The sequence below is a fragment of the Myxocyprinus asiaticus genome, chromosome 8 (genome assembly GCF_019703515.2).
Source record: "Myxocyprinus asiaticus isolate MX2 ecotype Aquarium Trade chromosome 8, UBuf_Myxa_2, whole genome shotgun sequence".
NCBI classification, from domain to species: domain Eukaryota; kingdom Metazoa; phylum Chordata; class Actinopteri; order Cypriniformes; family Catostomidae; genus Myxocyprinus; species Myxocyprinus asiaticus.
The window spans coordinates 3181821-3199394 of record NC_059351.1 but is presented as its reverse complement, the minus strand read 5'-3'; the positions used below and the strand labels follow the sequence as shown (position 1 = coordinate 3199394).

The window sequence follows — 17574 nt, the reverse complement described above, 5'->3', positions numbered from 1 at the left end:
AACAATTTGCTAGCTGTATGTGGTTTTGTAGATATTTCAGACTATTTAGCCTGTTCGAGTAAATTTTACACAAACCCATTTGGCAATGAAAAGTAGGACTTTCAACCATGTTGCATTGTCAAATTGTTAATTTTATTCAAAAAGCAATCCTAAATGTGTACTGAAATTACTAATTAAATTGCACATTAAAAGAAACATGTTTATGACCTTCACCTCTGCTGTAAATTAGGTTAATTCCCACTGGGGTCAAGTTAATCACTTACATCCTTTCAGCAATTGTGACCGTGATGGGCACCATTAGAAACTTTGATGTTTTATTTGCAAAATATCAGGGTTTTGAGAGTAGTTACCCGTGTACCAGAGCTGTCTATATTTGATTATGAATAGTCAATGTAGCATATAAAAAATAATTCTTGAAGAATCAGCAAGTCAGTCTCCATAGTCTTGCCAGTGGACTGAGTAAAAAGTTGGATGTTACAAATACAAGGCATTCCACATGGTGCCTTTCACACATAGGTTTTTTAAGTTTTGCACACTCACATCCATCCAACCCACATCCATCATGCCTTTGGAATAAATTGTGCTAACAGACATGGGAATAAGACACCTGCACACAAGTATTTGTGGTTGAAAAAAAAAAGAGTTGGTCTTTATTGACAGATTTTACAGAGACTAATTTAGTCCTCTTGCTGTTCCACCACTGTGCCCTTCTCACTGACATAGATCCCATCCAGAAACTTCCGGATGTCCTTCTTTCTCACAGTGGTGGCCTGCTGGATCAGAGCAGCTTATGGTGAAAACCAAAGAAAAAAAAAAAAAAACAAGTGTTAAGACAAACAAGTTTGCATGGGGATGCAAGGTGGTGCTCCCCAGAACAGAACTCCCATGTGCTATATGAGCGGTAACATGTAACATGCACACCAAGTCAGTGGTTAAAGCTGTGAACTCAGAAAAGCTTTGTTAGTGTTGTCATGCTTTGATGATTGTGAGAACGCAGAATCAAGCCCTTAAAATATGAAATGCAATAATTTGATGTAGGTGAACTATGATCAACTACGTCAACAACCTCGAATTGGCTTTTGAAAGATTTGGACAATTAACAAATGAGTGTGAAAGATGAAAATGAAGACGGACAAGTTCAATAACAAGAAGCAGGACGAAATGATGCACAGACAACAGAAAAGGCGAGGGGGTGATGGCGGCTCCTGCCCCCCTGTGCGACAGTCTCGTTCTAACCTCTCGTGTTCTCTACGACTCGGACTCCACTACAGTTCCCTTCTCAGAGACGTAAATACCATCCAGGAACTTTCTGATATCCTTATTTTTCACTGTGGTTGCCTGCTGGATAAGGGCCGCTGAAATAAGAAATGCTGGGGAGGTGAGGAGCATGCACACACCAACAAGAGTCTCACACACTAACATTAAAGACTCGCACTCAGATCCAGTCACTTCAATCATTCACTCACACAAACACAGACATAGGTTACGCAACAAGGGGTAGTGTACATGGTAACAACTGGGACCTGCAGGTGAAGGTAGTTTAGTTTCTTCACACCCTCAAGAAACAGATGCTGGGATATAAGTACTGATTGGGTGAAGGAGGGTAAAGTTTAGGGTTTAAAGGAATGTTCCGGGTTCAATACAAGTTAAGCTCAATCGACAGGATTTTTGTCACAACCTTGATTACCACAAAAACTAATTTGGACTCGTTCCTCCTTTATATAAAAAAAAAAAAAAAAAAAAAAAAAAAGTTGAGGTTACAGTGAGCAGGGTTCAACATTAACACTTGGAATTTTTAAACCTCAATAACGAATATTAGCTCAATAGCGCGGGATTGCGGGGACCGAGCACAATTTTAATCATTCCCACGTTTCACTTTCAAAATGAGGGGAATTCCCTCTTTCGTGTCGCTTTCTCTCCCTCTCGCCTTCACTCGTGCAGCTTTCAGCAGCTTGTGAGTGCGAGCAGTGGGGAAGTGCATATTTACTGAACTTTAGATTTTACATATATAAACGGGTATACACCTGCTAATTGGACATGCGAATGATGCGATACAACTATTGCTCCGGTTTATAATCAAAGCTGTCTTCATCGCAAGCGCGCAATGGTGGAGAGATCTAATTTTGTCTCGACACATCGTGGCGCTCCCTCATAATACAGGAAGGCAGAAATCGCAAAAATGCTTTGTGTAATAATACCACCTGTTGAGTGAAGAGAAACGATTAAAACAGACTCATGCACCCGTTACATCTAATCTTTCTAGAGCTCCATCTGATGTCTTTATCCGAGGTATTTTCTCTGCCATGTGAATCAGTCAATTTTAATAAGTATATAATAATATACATTATAGGGGTCTGGGTAGCTCAGCAAGTATTGACGCTGACTACCACACATTGAGTCGTGAGTTCAAATCGTGACTCCAGCCAGGTCTCCCAAGCAACCAAATTGGCCCGGTTGTTAGGGAGGGTAGAGTCACATGGGGTAACCTCCTCGTGGTCGCTATAATGTGGTTCGCTAAGGTTGCAGTGACTGTGAATAGTGACTGTGACTAACATTCTGCAAAAAAAATCTAATTTTGTGTTCCTCATAAGAGAGAAATTCATTCAGGCTTTAGGGTGAGTAGAGAGATACCATCTTTCTGCACGGTGTTCTTAATCTATCAGGTGTTAACGATGACGATGGAGGATTTTTTTTTTCCTTTCTAACATACTGTTTTTTTTGTCTCCGGAAAAGTAACTTTTTTACTCTTGTCAAGTGAATGACCAATTTAATAGAAGGACAAGCACATGACAATGCTAATGTCGAGCCCTAAGTGAGGTACTTCCAATGGAAGTGAATGGGGGCCAATTTTTTTAAATGTAAAAATACTTTTGAAAAGTATAGCCACAAGACATAACCGATATGAGTGTAAACATGATTTTAGTGTGATAAAATCACTTACTAACCTTTGTGTAAAGTTACAGCCAATTTTACAACTTTGTTACCATGGCAATGTCAACAAACACTAAAATCTTAAAACGACAATTTAAACAACTTTACAACTCAAATAATACATGAGTTTTAACAGAAGAATTAATGTAAGTGCTTTTATAAAATTATAAGCTTCATATTTCTGTGTTTAAACCCTCCAAAAATTGACCCCATTCACTCCCATTGTAAGTGCCTCACTGTAACCTCAATATTTGCTTTTGTTAAAGGAGGGACGAGTCGAAATTAATTTGTAGTAATCAACATTATGCTACAAATGCTGTCGATTGAGCTTAACTTGTACTGAACATTCAATTTAAATGGGGATCTATGGCTTTCAGCAGTAAAAGGTTAAGTAAACAAATAACACACACACACACACACATACATTATACATACACAAAGCTCAGGAAACAATCAAGACCACTGCAAAATTATCAGTTTCTCTGGTTTTACTATTTATAGGTATGTGTTTGAGTAAAATGAACATTTTTGTTTTATTCTATAAAGTACTGACACCATTTCTCCCAAATTCCACATAAAAATATTGTCATTTAGAGTATTTATTTGCAGAAAATGACAACTGGTCAAAATAACAAAAAAAGATGCCGTGTTTTCAGACCTCGAATAATGCAAAGAAATCAAGTTCATATATTCATCAAGTTCAAAATATTCATTTTTAAACAACACAATTCTAATGTTAGGAAGAGTTCAGACATCAATATTTGGTGGAATAACCCTGATTTTCAATCACAGCTTTCATGCATCTTGGCATGCTCTCTGCCAGTCTTTCACATTGCTGTTGGGTGACTTTAAGCCACTCCTTTATGCCACTCCTGGCGCAAAAATTCAAGCATCTCGGCTTTGTTTGATGGCTTGTGGCCATCCATCTTCCTCTTGATCACATTCCAGAGGTTTTCAATGGGGTTCAGGTATGGAGATTGGGCTGGCCATGACCAGTCCTCCACCAAACTTCACCGTGGGTGCAAGACACTGTGGCTTGAAAGTCTCTCCAAGTCTCCGTCTAACCTTTAGATGACCAGGTGGAGGATCGGTGATGATCTGGGGGTGCTTCAGCGAGTCTGGAATTGGGTAGATTCGTCTTTGTGAAGGACGCATGAATCAAGTCACGTACAAGGTTATCCTGGAAGAAAACTTGCTTCCTTCTGTTCTGACAATGTTTCCCAACTCTGAGGATTGGTTTTTCCAGCGGGACAATGCTCCATGCCACACAGTCAGGTCAATCAAGGTGTGGATGGAGGAGCACCGGATCATGACCCGGTCACGGCCAAACCAATCTCCAGACCTGAACCCCACTGAAAACCTCTGGAATGTGATCAAGAGGAAGATGGATGGCCACAAGCCAACAAACAAAGCCGAGATGCTTGAATTTTTGCGCCAGGAGTGGCTTAAAGTCACCCAACAGCAATGTGAAAGACTGGCAGAGAGCATGCCAAGATGCATGAAAGCTGTGATTGAAAATCAGGGTTATTCCACCAAATATTGATGTCTGAACTCTTCCTAACTTTAGTATTGTTTAAAAATGAATATTTATATATTTAATATCTTTGCATTATTCGAGGTCTGAAAACACCGCATCTTTTTTATGTTGACCAGTTGTCATTTTCTGCAAATAAATGCTCTAAATGACAATATTTTTATTTGAAATTTGGGAGAAATGTTGTCAGTGCTAGTGTGACGAGGAGAGGGATAAATGCTGCGGGATGCGGCAGTTCGGGAGAGAGAGAGCCACACTCTCTCCAGAACTGCCGCATCCCGCTGCATTTATCCCTCCAATAAAACAAAAATGTTCATTTTACTCACACATACCTATAAATAGTAAATCCAGAGAAACTGATCATTTTGCAGTGGTCTCTTAATTTTTTCTGAGCTTTATACAACATCGACACAAAACACAACTTCATTCAAATTACCAGTTTGGCACAAACATAGCAAGATAAAGTTTCGCTTTAAAGCTAACTAATATTTTAAATACCTTTTGGTGAGAATGAAATGATCAGAAGTTATCCAAACATTCAGATACACCATCTTATGGTTTACATGTCTGTGCAAACCATCTGAAAACATCAGAAAGGTCTTATCATATGCTGACACAATACAACATAAGAGAGAAGGCTCACCTGAGTTTGACACCAGCTCAATGTCATTACCCTCCAGAACCAGCTCGTCTTTCTGAGCGGCTGACACTGCACACGACACACCTACACAAAAAAAGATTTCCCACAATTCTGCAACTGGCAACCAAGCTTGGGTTCACATCTATGGTCACAAACACTCAGTGACGTCAGAAGAGATTTTTATAAAAGCAGGATTAAAGGCCTTTGTGATGACACCACCAGACTGGACAAAAAAAAAACGCCTCTACACATACCTTGCCTCATGCGGACACGGCGGATGTACTTCTCCCCTAAGAAGTTTCTGATCTCCACCAGAGAACCACTCTCCTGGATCACCACGTTAATGGGGAAATGGGCATACACAGATCGCATCTTGTATCTGAAGCCCTACAGATAAAATCATCATGCATTACATCGCATGTTGTCTTGATAACCACGCCATTACCTCTTCAAAATGACTAGCAAGAGAATGTGGACACACATGCACCTTTTTGGACAAACACAGTCTCTTTTAAAAGCTGCTTTAAAGAGATAGTTTCATTTTTGGGTGAACTTCACTCATGATTTACTCACCCTCATGCCATTCAAGATGTGTGTGTGTACTTTCTTCTACAGAACACAAATGAAGATTTTTAGAAGGTCCATTCAATGCAAGTGAATGGTGACCAGAACTCTGAAGCTCCAAACAGCACATAAAGGCAGCAAAAAGTGGTTTAATCCATGCCTTCTGAAGCAATATGATAGGTGTGGGTGAGAAACAGATCAATATTTAAGTCCTTTATCGCTATAAACTCTCCTCCCTGCCCAGTAGGTGGCGATATGCATAAAGAATGTGAATCGCCAAAAACACAAGAATGTAAAAGTGGAGATTTATAGTAAAAAAAAAAAACCTGAATATTGATCTGTTTCTCACCCACACCTATCATATCACTTCAGGAGGCATGGATTTAATCACTGGAGTTTTATGGATTAGTTTTATGCTGCCTTTGTGCTTTTTAGAGCTTAAAAGTTCTGGTCACCATTCACTGGAATTGTATGGACCTACAGAGCTGAGATATTCTTCTAAAAATCTTCGTTTGTGTTCTGCTGAAGAAAGAAAGTCATACACATCTGGAACGGCCTGAGGGTGAGTAAATGATGAGAGAATTTTCATTTTTAGGTGAACTACTCTAAGCACCCAATACAGGTTTCCTACACTGTTAGACCAATTAATTTCCATGCCTTTGAGTTGTTTGAGATATTTAAGAGTCATTCACATTCAGACCAATTCACAAATAAATCAAGATTGATTTGTAAACCAAGTCAAAGCAATTAATCAAAAAGAACCAACTTATTCACCAACAATTCTCACAAATCAGACATCGCTTTGTCTTGCGAGCTAGTTTTACTGACCAAGAGCAAAATCCACGTTCATTATAGAAATTCCAATTATTTAATTACTAATATCCGTAACTTCTCTAACATCGGTGGGAACCTTAATAGGCTTCTCGTGTCATCAAGGAATTACTTGTAAGAGTTCAGATGTAACAAAGTAAAATTATTCACCAGGGTGACCCCCTTGATCATGTTTTGGACATGACTGCAGATGGTGCGGACTGTGGCCAGCTCCTTCCTGTTACCCCACCATTTGTCCACACGCAGCTGAAATGAACACAAATCATCCACTGACATCACACACACCGTTTAATATTCCAAGCCTGCAAACAGCCAGCTTTGCACTATTGAATGCAACCCACTCATTCATGTTTATGCATTGAGGATGCAAACCTTTTTCTGTTTCTTGCCCAGCAGACTGAGCTCCAGGTTAATGTGGTTGAACTCCCGGCGGAGAGTGCCACGGGGTCCCTTCACCAAAACTGTGCGACCCTTGAGGGACACCTCGACTGTGGAGAAACGAACAGGTTTTATTAAAACAGAAGGTATGGATTAGGAAACAAACATCTGAACCATACACAAGTGATGATGGGAAAGATGTCACGCATGGAGTTTAACATACCATTGTCGGGGATGTCCACAGTCTGGTTACTGAGAATGGTCTTCATTCTAAAGCAATGGAACACGTAAGTGATTAGAAATATTATGAATACTTCAATCCTGACTTGCACACTTCTGTTAACTTCAATATTAAAGATCACACAGCCCAAACCCGGAATTCCATTGAACTAGGAGTCAACCCTGGTGGAAAAAACAGCTTAAGCTGGTCCAAACTGGGAGACCAGCTGGTCACATCAGCTCAAGCTGGTTTTTGGAAGCTGGTCGACCAGCTTAAACCAGCCACCATCTTCCAAAAACCAGCTACTAGCTTAAGGTGGTTTTTCCACTAGGAACTCGTCTCGTCATGCCAATAGTGGTGTTTTAATAGTCTTTAAAGCCGGCTAAATAGTCCTTGACCATTTAGCCTGCTTTAAAGACTATTAAAACACAACTATTTTTACTATATCAACATACTTAATGAATGATGTGCTTGCTTCGGCCCACAAGTTACAGGCTAGCTACCATATAAACAGTGACCAGACTGAGATTATCAATCACCGTCCGGGTAATTAACAGTAATACAACCACATATATTAACGTGAAAATGCGAACAAAGGTCTGAGCCGCTGGGCAACCCCAAAGGATTTGACATTTGCGCAGATTGCACTAGATTGAAACGCTCAAGAACAGAATGCGCCATGTTCTCACCTCGCCGATTAAGGAGGAAAGGAAGGCGGAAGGACGTCATGACGTAAATGTAACAACGACGTGACGCGTCATCACCCACTGTCCAAGGCTCGATCAAACAGTTACCGTTATTTCAAACGTGTCTAGTTCATGAACTTTCAGGGAGAATATTTAATTTGATTTTATGCATTATAATTTTATTCGCAAAAATAAACGACCTTCGTGCGTTTGCCATAGATATATCCACAGAATATGACTGTCAGTTTGAGTTAATCGATGTCAGAGTGAGACAGCGTCATGGCGATGATCAGCCGGAGTTGTGTTCGTGCAGGTCGATATTCCTCCAGTCTTCTCTTTTTACCGTCAAAATGCTCTGAGGTGTCGCATGTAAGTTCATTCGGTTTCAGTTCTGTGTTACTGTACATATGCATGAGATCAAATAGTTTCGTGTTATCTACAGAGGTTAGTGTTGTATAACCAGTGTTGGGTAAATTACTAAAAAAAGTAATCCACTACAAATTACTAACTAGTTCTCTTAAATTATAATCAGATTACTTAAGTGATTACTTCATTGAAAAAGTAATCACATTACTAATGACCAGTGTTGGGTGTAATGCATTACTAAGTAATTAATTACTGTAATTCAATTGAATTTTCATTGGGAAAAAAAGTAAGGGATTACTCTTAATTTTTAAGTAATTTAATTACAGTTACTTATGATGTAATTGCGTTAAATACTGTATAGACTCTATATATAAAACAATAGTGAATTTAAAATCTAAATTTAACATCTAATGTTAAAATATATGCTTTCTGATTTAACGCTGCCCCTTTAAATTCTTTGGCTAGTTCATGAATAATTTATTTGATTTTATATGATTTATTTGAAAGAATGAAAAGAACAGTTTCATGTCTATCCTTTTATTTTTCATCTGATCGAGGTTGATAAGGGTTTTAGAAAGTAAGTAGTAATAAGTAATGCAATTACTTTTCAGAAAGAGTAATTAGTACAGTAGTAGAAGATGTAATTAGTAGTTAGTAATTAATGACTTTTTTAGACTAATTACTTTACTTTTAATTTACTCTCTAAAACACTTGTCACGTTTTCTTTTTCCGCTCAACAAATTCAAAATAATGTCTATTTTCTTCTTATTCATTGTCGTGCACCATTCAGCTGTAACAGAAATGCAAACAGACATAGGTATGAATTCACACTGTAATTGTGTTACACATAAATAATATTTTTTTAGAAATATTTGTAATATTTGTACTTAAAAGTAATTACTTCCATTGAAAGTCAGGAACTGTAATCCGATTACAAAAAAATTAAATGTAATGCATTACACTACTTTTTGTGCTTAAAAGTAATTAGATTACAGTAATTAATTACTTTGTAATCCAGTTACACCCAACACTGTGTATAACAGTATAATATCCACCGATTTGTTTTTCTCCCCTTTTCTCCCCAATTTGGAATGCCCAATTCCCAATGCGCTCTAAGTCCTCGTGGTGGCGTAGTGACTCACCTCAATCCGGGTGGTGGAGGACGAATCTCAGTTGCCTCCGCGTCTGAGACCGTCAATCCGTGCATCTTATCACGTGACTCGTTGTGCATGACACCGCGGAGACTCGCAGCATGTGGAGACTCATGCTACTCTCCACGATCCACGCACAACTTACCACACGCCCCATTAAGAGCAAGAACCCCTAATCGTGACCACAAGGAGGTTACCCCATGTGACTCTACTCTCCCTAGCAACCGGGCCAATTTGGTTGCTTAGGAGACCTGGCTGGAGTCACTCAGCAAGCCCTGGATTCGAACTCGCGACTCCAGGGGTGGTAGTCAGCGTCAATACTTGCTGTGCTACCCAGGCCCCCCATTTTTACATATGTTTCATGTTTTCCACTCGTTTCATGCTCTTAGAGCAGTAGTCGAGTTGAGACTAGTGAGTAAACTGAACTGTGTGGTGAGGATCTCATACCTGTATGAAAGTTTCTTAATTAATGAACTAAAATCAGTCGGCAGTCTTGTGATCTTATTTTGCTGGTCACAGGTTTACTGTAACAGACTGACAATTGCTGCCAACACAGACACACTCACTGAGAGGAAGAAAGAGATAAAAGAAGATGGACTGAACCTGCATGACTTTATATCCGGAGAACTGTCAGAAAAGAGCAAGTGGGAGGAATACAGGGGCAACCTAAAGAGACAGAAGGGAGAAAGGTAAACTTATGGACACCACTTGCGTTCACTTTCAATAACACTTTCATTAGCTACAGTTAGGTCAGTTATGGAACTGTATTATAAGGCAGTGTAAACACAGAATAAACTGACCATAAACTTACCTACAAAAAAGTGGCATAGTACTAACTTATTTTTGGATGGTTTTTTGTAGCATGTAAATACCTTGGTACAGATGTGCTCAAAAGTTTGCATACCCTGGCAGAAATTGTGAAATTTTGGCATTGATTTTGAAAATATGACTGATCATGCAAAAAAACCTGTATTTTATTTAAGGATAGTGATCATATGAAGCCATTTATTATCACATAGTTGTTTGGCTCCTTTTTAAATCATAATGATAACAGAAATCACCCAAATGGCCCTGATCAAAAGTTTACATACCCTTGAATGTTTGGCCTTGTTACAGACACACAAGGTGACACACACAGGTTTAAATGGCAATTAAAGGTTAATTTCCCACACCTGTGGCTTTTTAAATTGCAATTAGTGTCTGTGTATAAATAGTCAATGAGTTTGTTAGCTCTCACGTGGATACACTGAGCAGGCTAGATACTGAGCCATGGGGAGCAGAAAAGAACTGTCAAAAGACCTGCGTAACAAGGTAATGGAACTTTATAAAGATGGAAAAGGATATAAAAAGATATCCAAAGCCTTGAAAATGCCAGTCAGTACTGTTCAATCACTTATTAAGAAGTGGAAAATTCGGGGATCTCTTGATACCAAGCCACGGTCAGGTAGACCAAGAAAGATTTCAGCCACAACTGCCAGAAGAATTGTTCAGGATACAAAGAAAAACCCACAGGTAACCTCAGGAGAAATACAGGCTGCTCTGGAAAAAGACGGTGTGGTTGTTTCAAGGAGCACAATACGACGATACTTGAACAAAAATGAGCTGCATGGTCAAGTTGCCAGAAAGAAGCCTTTACTGCGCCAATACCACAAAAAAGCCCGGTTACAACATGCCCGACAACACCTTGACATGCCTCACAGCTTCTGGCACACTGTAATTTGGAGTGACGAGACCAAAATAGAGCTTTATGGTCACAACCATAAGCGCTATGTTTGGAGAGGGGTCAACAATTATCGTGCTCCTTGAAACAACCACACCGTGGTGCGTCCAGTCTATATGATTTAACCATCTGTGTTTATTTTCCCAGACTGAGACTACCGCCTTGGCTGAAAACAGAGATCCCTATTGGAAAGAACTACAACAGACTAAAAAACACACTCCGAGAATTAAACCTGCACACAGTGAGTGTCTGAAAACGCATCTGACAGTTGACAGCACACGATCTGACAGCTTAATCTTTCAAAGGCTCTCATGTCATCTTGGACTGGTATGACTTTCTTTCTTCTGCAGAACACAAACAAAGGTATGATGTTTTGATATCCGTACAATGCAAGTCAGTGTGGTCCAACACTTTCAATCTCCAAGGAGGACATAACGGCGGCATTCAACTCGAGTGGCTTAAAACATATCTTCTGAGGTTTTTGCGCAAGAAACAGGCAAAAATATAACTCCTTTCTCACTTTTTCGTCAAGCGCGAGGAAGTGTAATCGAGCTTTAAATCATGGAGACTGCAGATCTCAAGATTTATAGTGGAAAAAAGGAGTTACATTTTGGTCAGTTTCTCACCCGAAACCGATCGTATGGCTTCAGAAGACTTGGATTAAACCACTCAAATTGTATGGAATACCTTGAAGTCTTTGGAGCTTGAAAGTGTTGGACCCCATTGACTTGCATTGTATGGACAAAAACACTTCATATCTCCATCATTATATCTTCGTTTGTATCCCCCTGAAGAAAGAACATCATTTGAATTTGAGACGGCTTAAAGGTGAGGAAATGGTAAGAGAATTGTCCTTTTTGGGTGAACTATTTCTTCTGAAGGTCTCATTTCAGTTTAAAACCCTTGCTTCAGTGCAGTAGTGAGTCTGGGACACCTCAGGATGCATTAAAGTTTTTGCTACAAATGTAATGTGTGCACATGTATTTTTGACTCCCCATGGCCATGAATGTGGTTTCGGAGATAAGATAAAAAAACGCCATCTATGTAGGGCTTGTGATCAGATTGCCTGGAAGAGATTTTAATACCAGGTGTAAACACGGTCAAAATATATGCTTATAGGCCTGTGGTACAGGAAGTACAGACTTGTTACTATGGTTACAGGTCTGCGAGGAGGCCAGGTGTCCCAATATCGGAGAATGCTGGGGGGGAGGAGAGTATGCCACTGCCACAGCAACCATTATGGTGAGTGAACTGGCTTGGCAACACACGCACATACAATTACCACACAAAAACGTAGTTGCCCAGTGACAAGTTTGAATGAACATGTATGCTTGATACATTTCTCTTTCCATAGTTAATGGGGGACACATGTACCCGTGGCTGTAGGTTTTGTTCAGTTAAAACAGCGAGACGTCCTCCACCTCTCGACCCTGACGAGCCGCATAACACAGCCAAAGCCATCGCAGCATGGGGACTGGACTATGTAGTACTCACATCAGTGGACAGAGATGGTGAGGAAATGCTTTAAAACACCAGCATGCTACAAGATGATATAAAACTCTGTATTGTCCTTAAATGAATGGGATGATCAAGCAAATGATCATTTTATTGTATTGAACAGACATTCCTGATGGTGGGGCTGAGCACTTTGCAAAGACTGTTTCTAACCTCAAAGAGAGGTACTGAGAGTACTCTGAAAATGAGTTTAGTTAGCAACAGTTCACCCAAAAAGGAAAATTCTAACATTATTTACTCGCAGGTCCTTCGTCAGTTTGTTCATACACGTCTTCTCTCTTAGGAACCCTAATATTATGGTTGAGTGTTTGACTCCTGATTTTCGAGGTGATCTGGCAGCAGTGGAGAAAATCGCTCTGTCTGGGCTTGATGTTTATGCTCACAACGTAGAAACGGTCAGAGAGTTACAGAGGTTGGTGCATTGTTCCGTCATTGCTACAGCTGCGATCAATGGGGGGGTACTATTCATTAAATCTATTTAATACATTTAACCCTTGTGCGACCTTCGGGACATTTTTGTCTTTTTTATTTTTGTTTTTTCGATCATTTTGGCTGTGTTAATGCCAACGGCATCAATTTAGCCAAAGGTGTGTATTTTTGGGGAAGTTTTGATATTTCAACCTCAGTTCCTATAATACATCTATAATACACAAAATAGTTACACTCAGGACCTTCAAGACAAAAATGTCCCCATTGAAACCCATTAAAACTGCAATATTTGATCCCAGTGCCATTAAAGCATAATATCATGAATCCTATGATATTACACTTTCATTCCGGAGCCCTGGCTTCAAAATTTACTTTTTTAATATTTTCCACCAGATGGCGCCATGTTTCGCATGTTTTGCCTATGGAGCAAATACATGCTTTTCCCCTATTTTCTGTTTGCTGTATTATAGAGCACTGCAGGCCAATTGAATAAATGATGCAGCTAAAATTGTGTGGGTGTGTTGGTATGGATGTCAGAGTGTGTTTTGTATGTGTGTATTGAGAAGTGTGTGTGTGTGTGTGTGTGTGTGTGTGTGTGTGTTTGTGTGTGTGTAAAAAACAACAGTGGGATTATGTAAACAAACTGGCATTTAAAGGGTTAAAATCCTTAAAATGAATGAATATTTGGTAGTTATTATCAGGAATGATGTTGGTTAAAAAATATGAACTAATTGGAAGTGGAAAATAATATTAATATATAATATTATTATGGCAGTTTTTTGATGTGGACATTTTTGTCCTCTAAGGACCTCTGAGTAACTTTTTTAAATTGACATACAAGGGTTAAAAATGGCCATAAAATTAAATACAACAACATAAGATAAAATCAGAAAAGGTCAGATGCCATTAGTTATACTACTACACTTCACACTTTTCAGGCCTTCTGCTGTGCCCAGGATCCCTAAAGATCACGTTTTGTGCTCGTCACAAAATATTTAGTATGGATAATATGTGAATAGCGACGCAGGGCTTGTTTTTCCCCTCTCACGGCCTGACCTGTGTTCTTCTTCATTGTATTTTCAGACTTTTTATTTAATGACACATAAGTGACCGCTTGACAGGTCACATACGGAGGTTGAGCTACAAATAGACTTGAGTTGTAAAATTGTATCTGTCATATTAGTTTAAATTCCCCTGATATGTAGTATATTTGATGTTGACTCAATATGATCAGCATTTTCAGTTAAAAATAACAATAGGTAGTAAGTGTGATTCTGATGAAACAGAGTTGGGGAATGTACTTTTGACCCTCCTATTGTCTTAGGGTCGTTTTTGACCCGGCACAGGTAAAGAATACGTTATAAATAAAATACCGCATTCGTTTTTGGTACTGGAACCAAATGTTGTGACTTTGTCAAGACCATCAAAACAAACAAAATAGAAAAGAACATTTGTTTTGTTTTCTGGCCCTTAACACTTACTTAGTTTACTAATCTTAAACCATGACCTGCACTGCACATAAATAACTAATATTGTCATTATATTCATGTTGTTTAGTGAGAGGGGAACTGGCTCCCACAGTGAGCCTGGTTTCTCCCAAGGTTATTTTTCTCCATTAACCAACATCTTATGGAGTTTTGTGTTCCTTGCCACAGTCACCTTCAGCTTGCTCACAGGGGTTATAAATACAATTATTATTTAATTATTTATTTTTATACTCAATTTACAATCATATTTAATCAAACTACACAATGATGACTATAAGACTTTATAGATATTACAGTTTTATTTCCTGTTAATGCATGATTTTCTGTAAAGCTTCTTTGAAACGATGTGTGTTGTGAAAAGCGCTATACAAATAAAAATGACGATGCTTTTTTCAGGTCTTAAAAAGAGAGGACGTATGGTCACCATAGAAAAATACAAATACAAATGTAATTAGAACTGAGCTGAACTTCTGGCACCAACAATCAACCATGCGATTATCTATTCAGCCAATCGTGTGGCAGCAGTGCATATAATCATGCAGATACGGGTCAGGAGCTTCAGTTAATGTTCACATCAACCATCAGAATGGGGAAAAATGTGATCTCAGTGATTTGGACCGTGGCATGATTGTTGGTGCCAGATGGGCTGGTTTGAGTATTTCTGTAACTGCTGATCTCCTGGGACACAACAGTCTCTAGAATTTACTCCGATTGCTGCCAAAAACAAAAAACATCCAGTGAGCGGCAGTTCTGTGGATGGAAACGACTTGTTGATGAGAGAGGTCAACAGAGAATGGCCAGACTATTTCGAACTGACAAAGTCTATGGTAACTCAGATAACCACTCTGTACAGTTGTGTTGAGAAGAATATCATCTCTGCTATTCTGAGATGTGGGTTGGCGCTGTTTTGGTGGCACGAGGGGGACCTACACAACATTAGGCAGGTGGTTTTAATGTTGTGGCTGATCGGTATATATATATATATATATATATATATATATATATATATATATATATATATATATATATATATATATATATATATATAACAAAAAAATGTCCCGTGTCCTGCTTATTTGTATGCCGTAGTATATACAATCACCACCAGATGTCAGAAATATAGCTCATGTAACTTACTGAGTGAATTAGTAACCATGTCCTTCTCATCCTTTGTTTTCTCATTGTACTAAATCTCACTGGTGTCCAATGCTTTGAGATTTCATGGCTGATCCATGTTTGACCTCTGAACTGTGACCCTTAGGTATGTCCGTGACCCCCGTGCTAACTTCGACCAATCGCTGAGTGTTTTACAACATGCTAAAAAGGTGAAAGCCGGTTTGCTTACGAAGACTTCAATCATGCTGGGACTGGGAGAGACAGACTCACAGATACATGCCACTTTGAAAGGTAACGTGTTGTAACACACACCGATACTTACCAAAGATGTACATACAGATCACACAGTACATAACGTGGAAAATAAATATGCATGTGTTAACAAATGAGAGTTCTTTGTTTTCTTGCAGAATTGAGGGACGCTGACGTGGACTGTCTGACACTGGGGCAGTACATGCAGCCAACCAAACGCCATCTCAAGGTACGACAGCAAAACCACATAAGAACTCAACCGGACCCCATGACGAATATTGTCCCAGGCTACATGTCCTCTCTGAGCTACATACCATTTCAGTTTTATACTGTTACATGACACAGCTAACGTGCATCAGTGAATGTGTGCGTCTTTAAAGGTGGAAGAATATGTCACTCCTGAGAGGTTTGCGTACTGGGAGAAGATTGGCCAGGAGATGGGATTCGTCTACACAGCCAGCGGGCCACTTGTGCGCTCTTCTTATAAAGCAGGTACTGTAACCGTCACCAAAGAGTTTGTTTCTAATTTCTGAGAAAGGCACACAGAGCACACACGCTTGCACAGACTGTAACATTATTTGTGTAAACATTCTGTCTTATGCTTTTTCTTCCTTAGGTGAGTTCTTCTTGAAGAATCTGCTGGAGAATAGGAAGACTGAAGGGACAACAACGACAGCATAGTAAAACTCTTGAACATCACCTGCCTGACCGTCCTCATCCTGTCTGTCTGTCTGTCTGTCTGTCTCTCTTCTGTCAGTACAAACAATATGAAGCACAGATTTTACAAATAAAACACCATTATGCTGGATGTAACATTCTATGTGGTTACAATCAGTTTGATAAACCAGCCACGGACACATCCACCAAGCGTGATCAGGCTTCACAAAGAGCAAAATATTTAATGATTCTGATGGCATTTGATATTGGAGGGAGGTATTCTGGGTAATGTCATCTTCTTAAAAGAAGCAAATGAAGGGCAGCCTGTGGTATTTAAGAGACTGCAAGTAACAATGCAAAGCAATGCAGATACTAAACATAACATACATGTATGACTTGCTTCTCTATAGGGAATATTCAAGGAGACATTGTTTAAATTAAAGGGATAGTTCACCCAAAAATGAAAATTCTCTCATCATTTAATCACCCTCATGACATCCCAGATGTGTGTGACTTTGTTTCTTATGCAGAACACAAATGAAGATTTTTAGAAGAATATCTCAGTTCTGTACAATGCAAGTGAATGGTGACCAGACCTTTGTAGCTCCAAAAATCACATAAAGGAATCATAAAAGTAATCCATAAGACTCCAGTGGTTAAATTAATGTCTTCAGAAGTGATTTGATAGGTGTGGGAGAGAAACAGATCAATATTTAAGACCTTTTTTTACTGCAAATCTCCACTTTCACTTTTACATCTGAAAGTCACATGTGGTGCCTGTTTAGTTTCACTTTCACATGTGAAAGTTAAAGTGGAGATTTAGAGTAAAAAAGGACTTAAATATTGTTCTGTTTCTCACCCACATCTATCATATCACTTCTGAAGACATGGATTAAACCACTGGAGTCTTATGGAGTACTTCTATGTTTCCTTTGTGATTTTTGGAGATACAAAGTTCTGGTCACCATTGACTTGCATTGTATGAACCTACAAAGATAGAGATTTTTAGAGATATTCTTCTAAAAATATTCATTTGTGTTCTGCAGAAGAAAGAAAGTCAAACACATCTGGGATGGCATGAGGGTGAGTAAATGATG

The 17574-nt window shown here is 39.1% G+C and overlaps 2 protein-coding genes across 3 annotated transcripts; one reads left to right on the top strand and one right to left on the bottom strand.

Moving 5' to 3' along the window:
- Positions 1 to 620: 620 nt before the first annotated feature.
- On the bottom strand, positions 621 to 7257 carry LOC127445202 (60S ribosomal protein L9). Of its 2 annotated transcripts, XM_051705091.1 has the most exons (7): positions 7102 to 7256; positions 6873 to 6988; positions 6651 to 6746; positions 5360 to 5492; positions 5109 to 5189; positions 1237 to 1355; positions 621 to 787 (listed from the first exon to the last, which is right to left on the bottom strand). In XM_051705091.1, the coding sequence occupies exons 1-6, from the start codon at positions 7145 to 7147 to the stop codon at positions 1249 to 1251; spliced, it is 579 nt and encodes a 192-aa protein (XP_051561051.1). In that variant the 5' UTR covers positions 7148 to 7256; the 3' UTR covers positions 621 to 787; positions 1237 to 1248. The 2 variants fall into 2 exon arrangements, with proteins under 2 accessions (XP_051561051.1, XP_051561050.1); XM_051705090.1 differs by lacking the exon at positions 1237 to 1355 and having other exon boundaries at positions 7102 to 7257.
- A 586-nt stretch (positions 7258 to 7843) lies between these two features.
- Positions 7844 to 17024, top strand: LOC127445181 (lipoyl synthase, mitochondrial-like). The gene is made up of 11 exons (XM_051705055.1): positions 7844 to 8153; positions 9821 to 9990; positions 11169 to 11262; positions 12183 to 12263; positions 12376 to 12532; positions 12643 to 12700; positions 12820 to 12948; positions 15714 to 15859; positions 15979 to 16049; positions 16201 to 16312; positions 16437 to 17024. The coding sequence occupies exons 1-11, from the start codon at positions 8064 to 8066 to the stop codon at positions 16499 to 16501; spliced, it is 1173 nt and encodes a 390-aa protein (XP_051561015.1). The 5' UTR covers positions 7844 to 8063; the 3' UTR covers positions 16502 to 17024.
- The last annotated feature ends 550 nt before the right edge of the window (positions 17025 to 17574 follow it).

Excerpts from the sequence above, each read along its gene's own strand:
- LOC127445202 (XM_051705090.1), bottom strand. The coding sequence starts at position 7,147 with ATGAAGACCATTCTCAGTAACCAGACTGTGGACATCCCCGACAATG. Across the intron at positions 6,989-7,101 it reads TGTGGACATCCCCGACAATG|TCGAGGTGTCCCTCAAGGGT; the intron begins GTATGTTAAACT and ends GTTTCTCCACAG. Across the intron at positions 6,747-6,872 it reads TGGGCAAGAAACAGAAAAAG|CTGCGTGTGGACAAATGGTG; the intron begins GTTTGCATCCTC and ends TGTTCATTTCAG.
- LOC127445181 (XM_051705055.1), top strand. The coding sequence starts at position 8,064 with ATGGCGATGATCAGCCGGAGTTGTGTTCGTGCAGGTCGATATTCCTCC. Across the intron at positions 9,991-11,168 it reads AAGAGACAGAAGGGAGAAAG|ACTGAGACTACCGCCTTGGC; the intron begins GTAAACTTATGG and ends TTATTTTCCCAG. Across the intron at positions 12,264-12,375 it reads CTGCCACAGCAACCATTATG|TTAATGGGGGACACATGTAC; the intron begins GTGAGTGAACTG and ends CTCTTTCCATAG.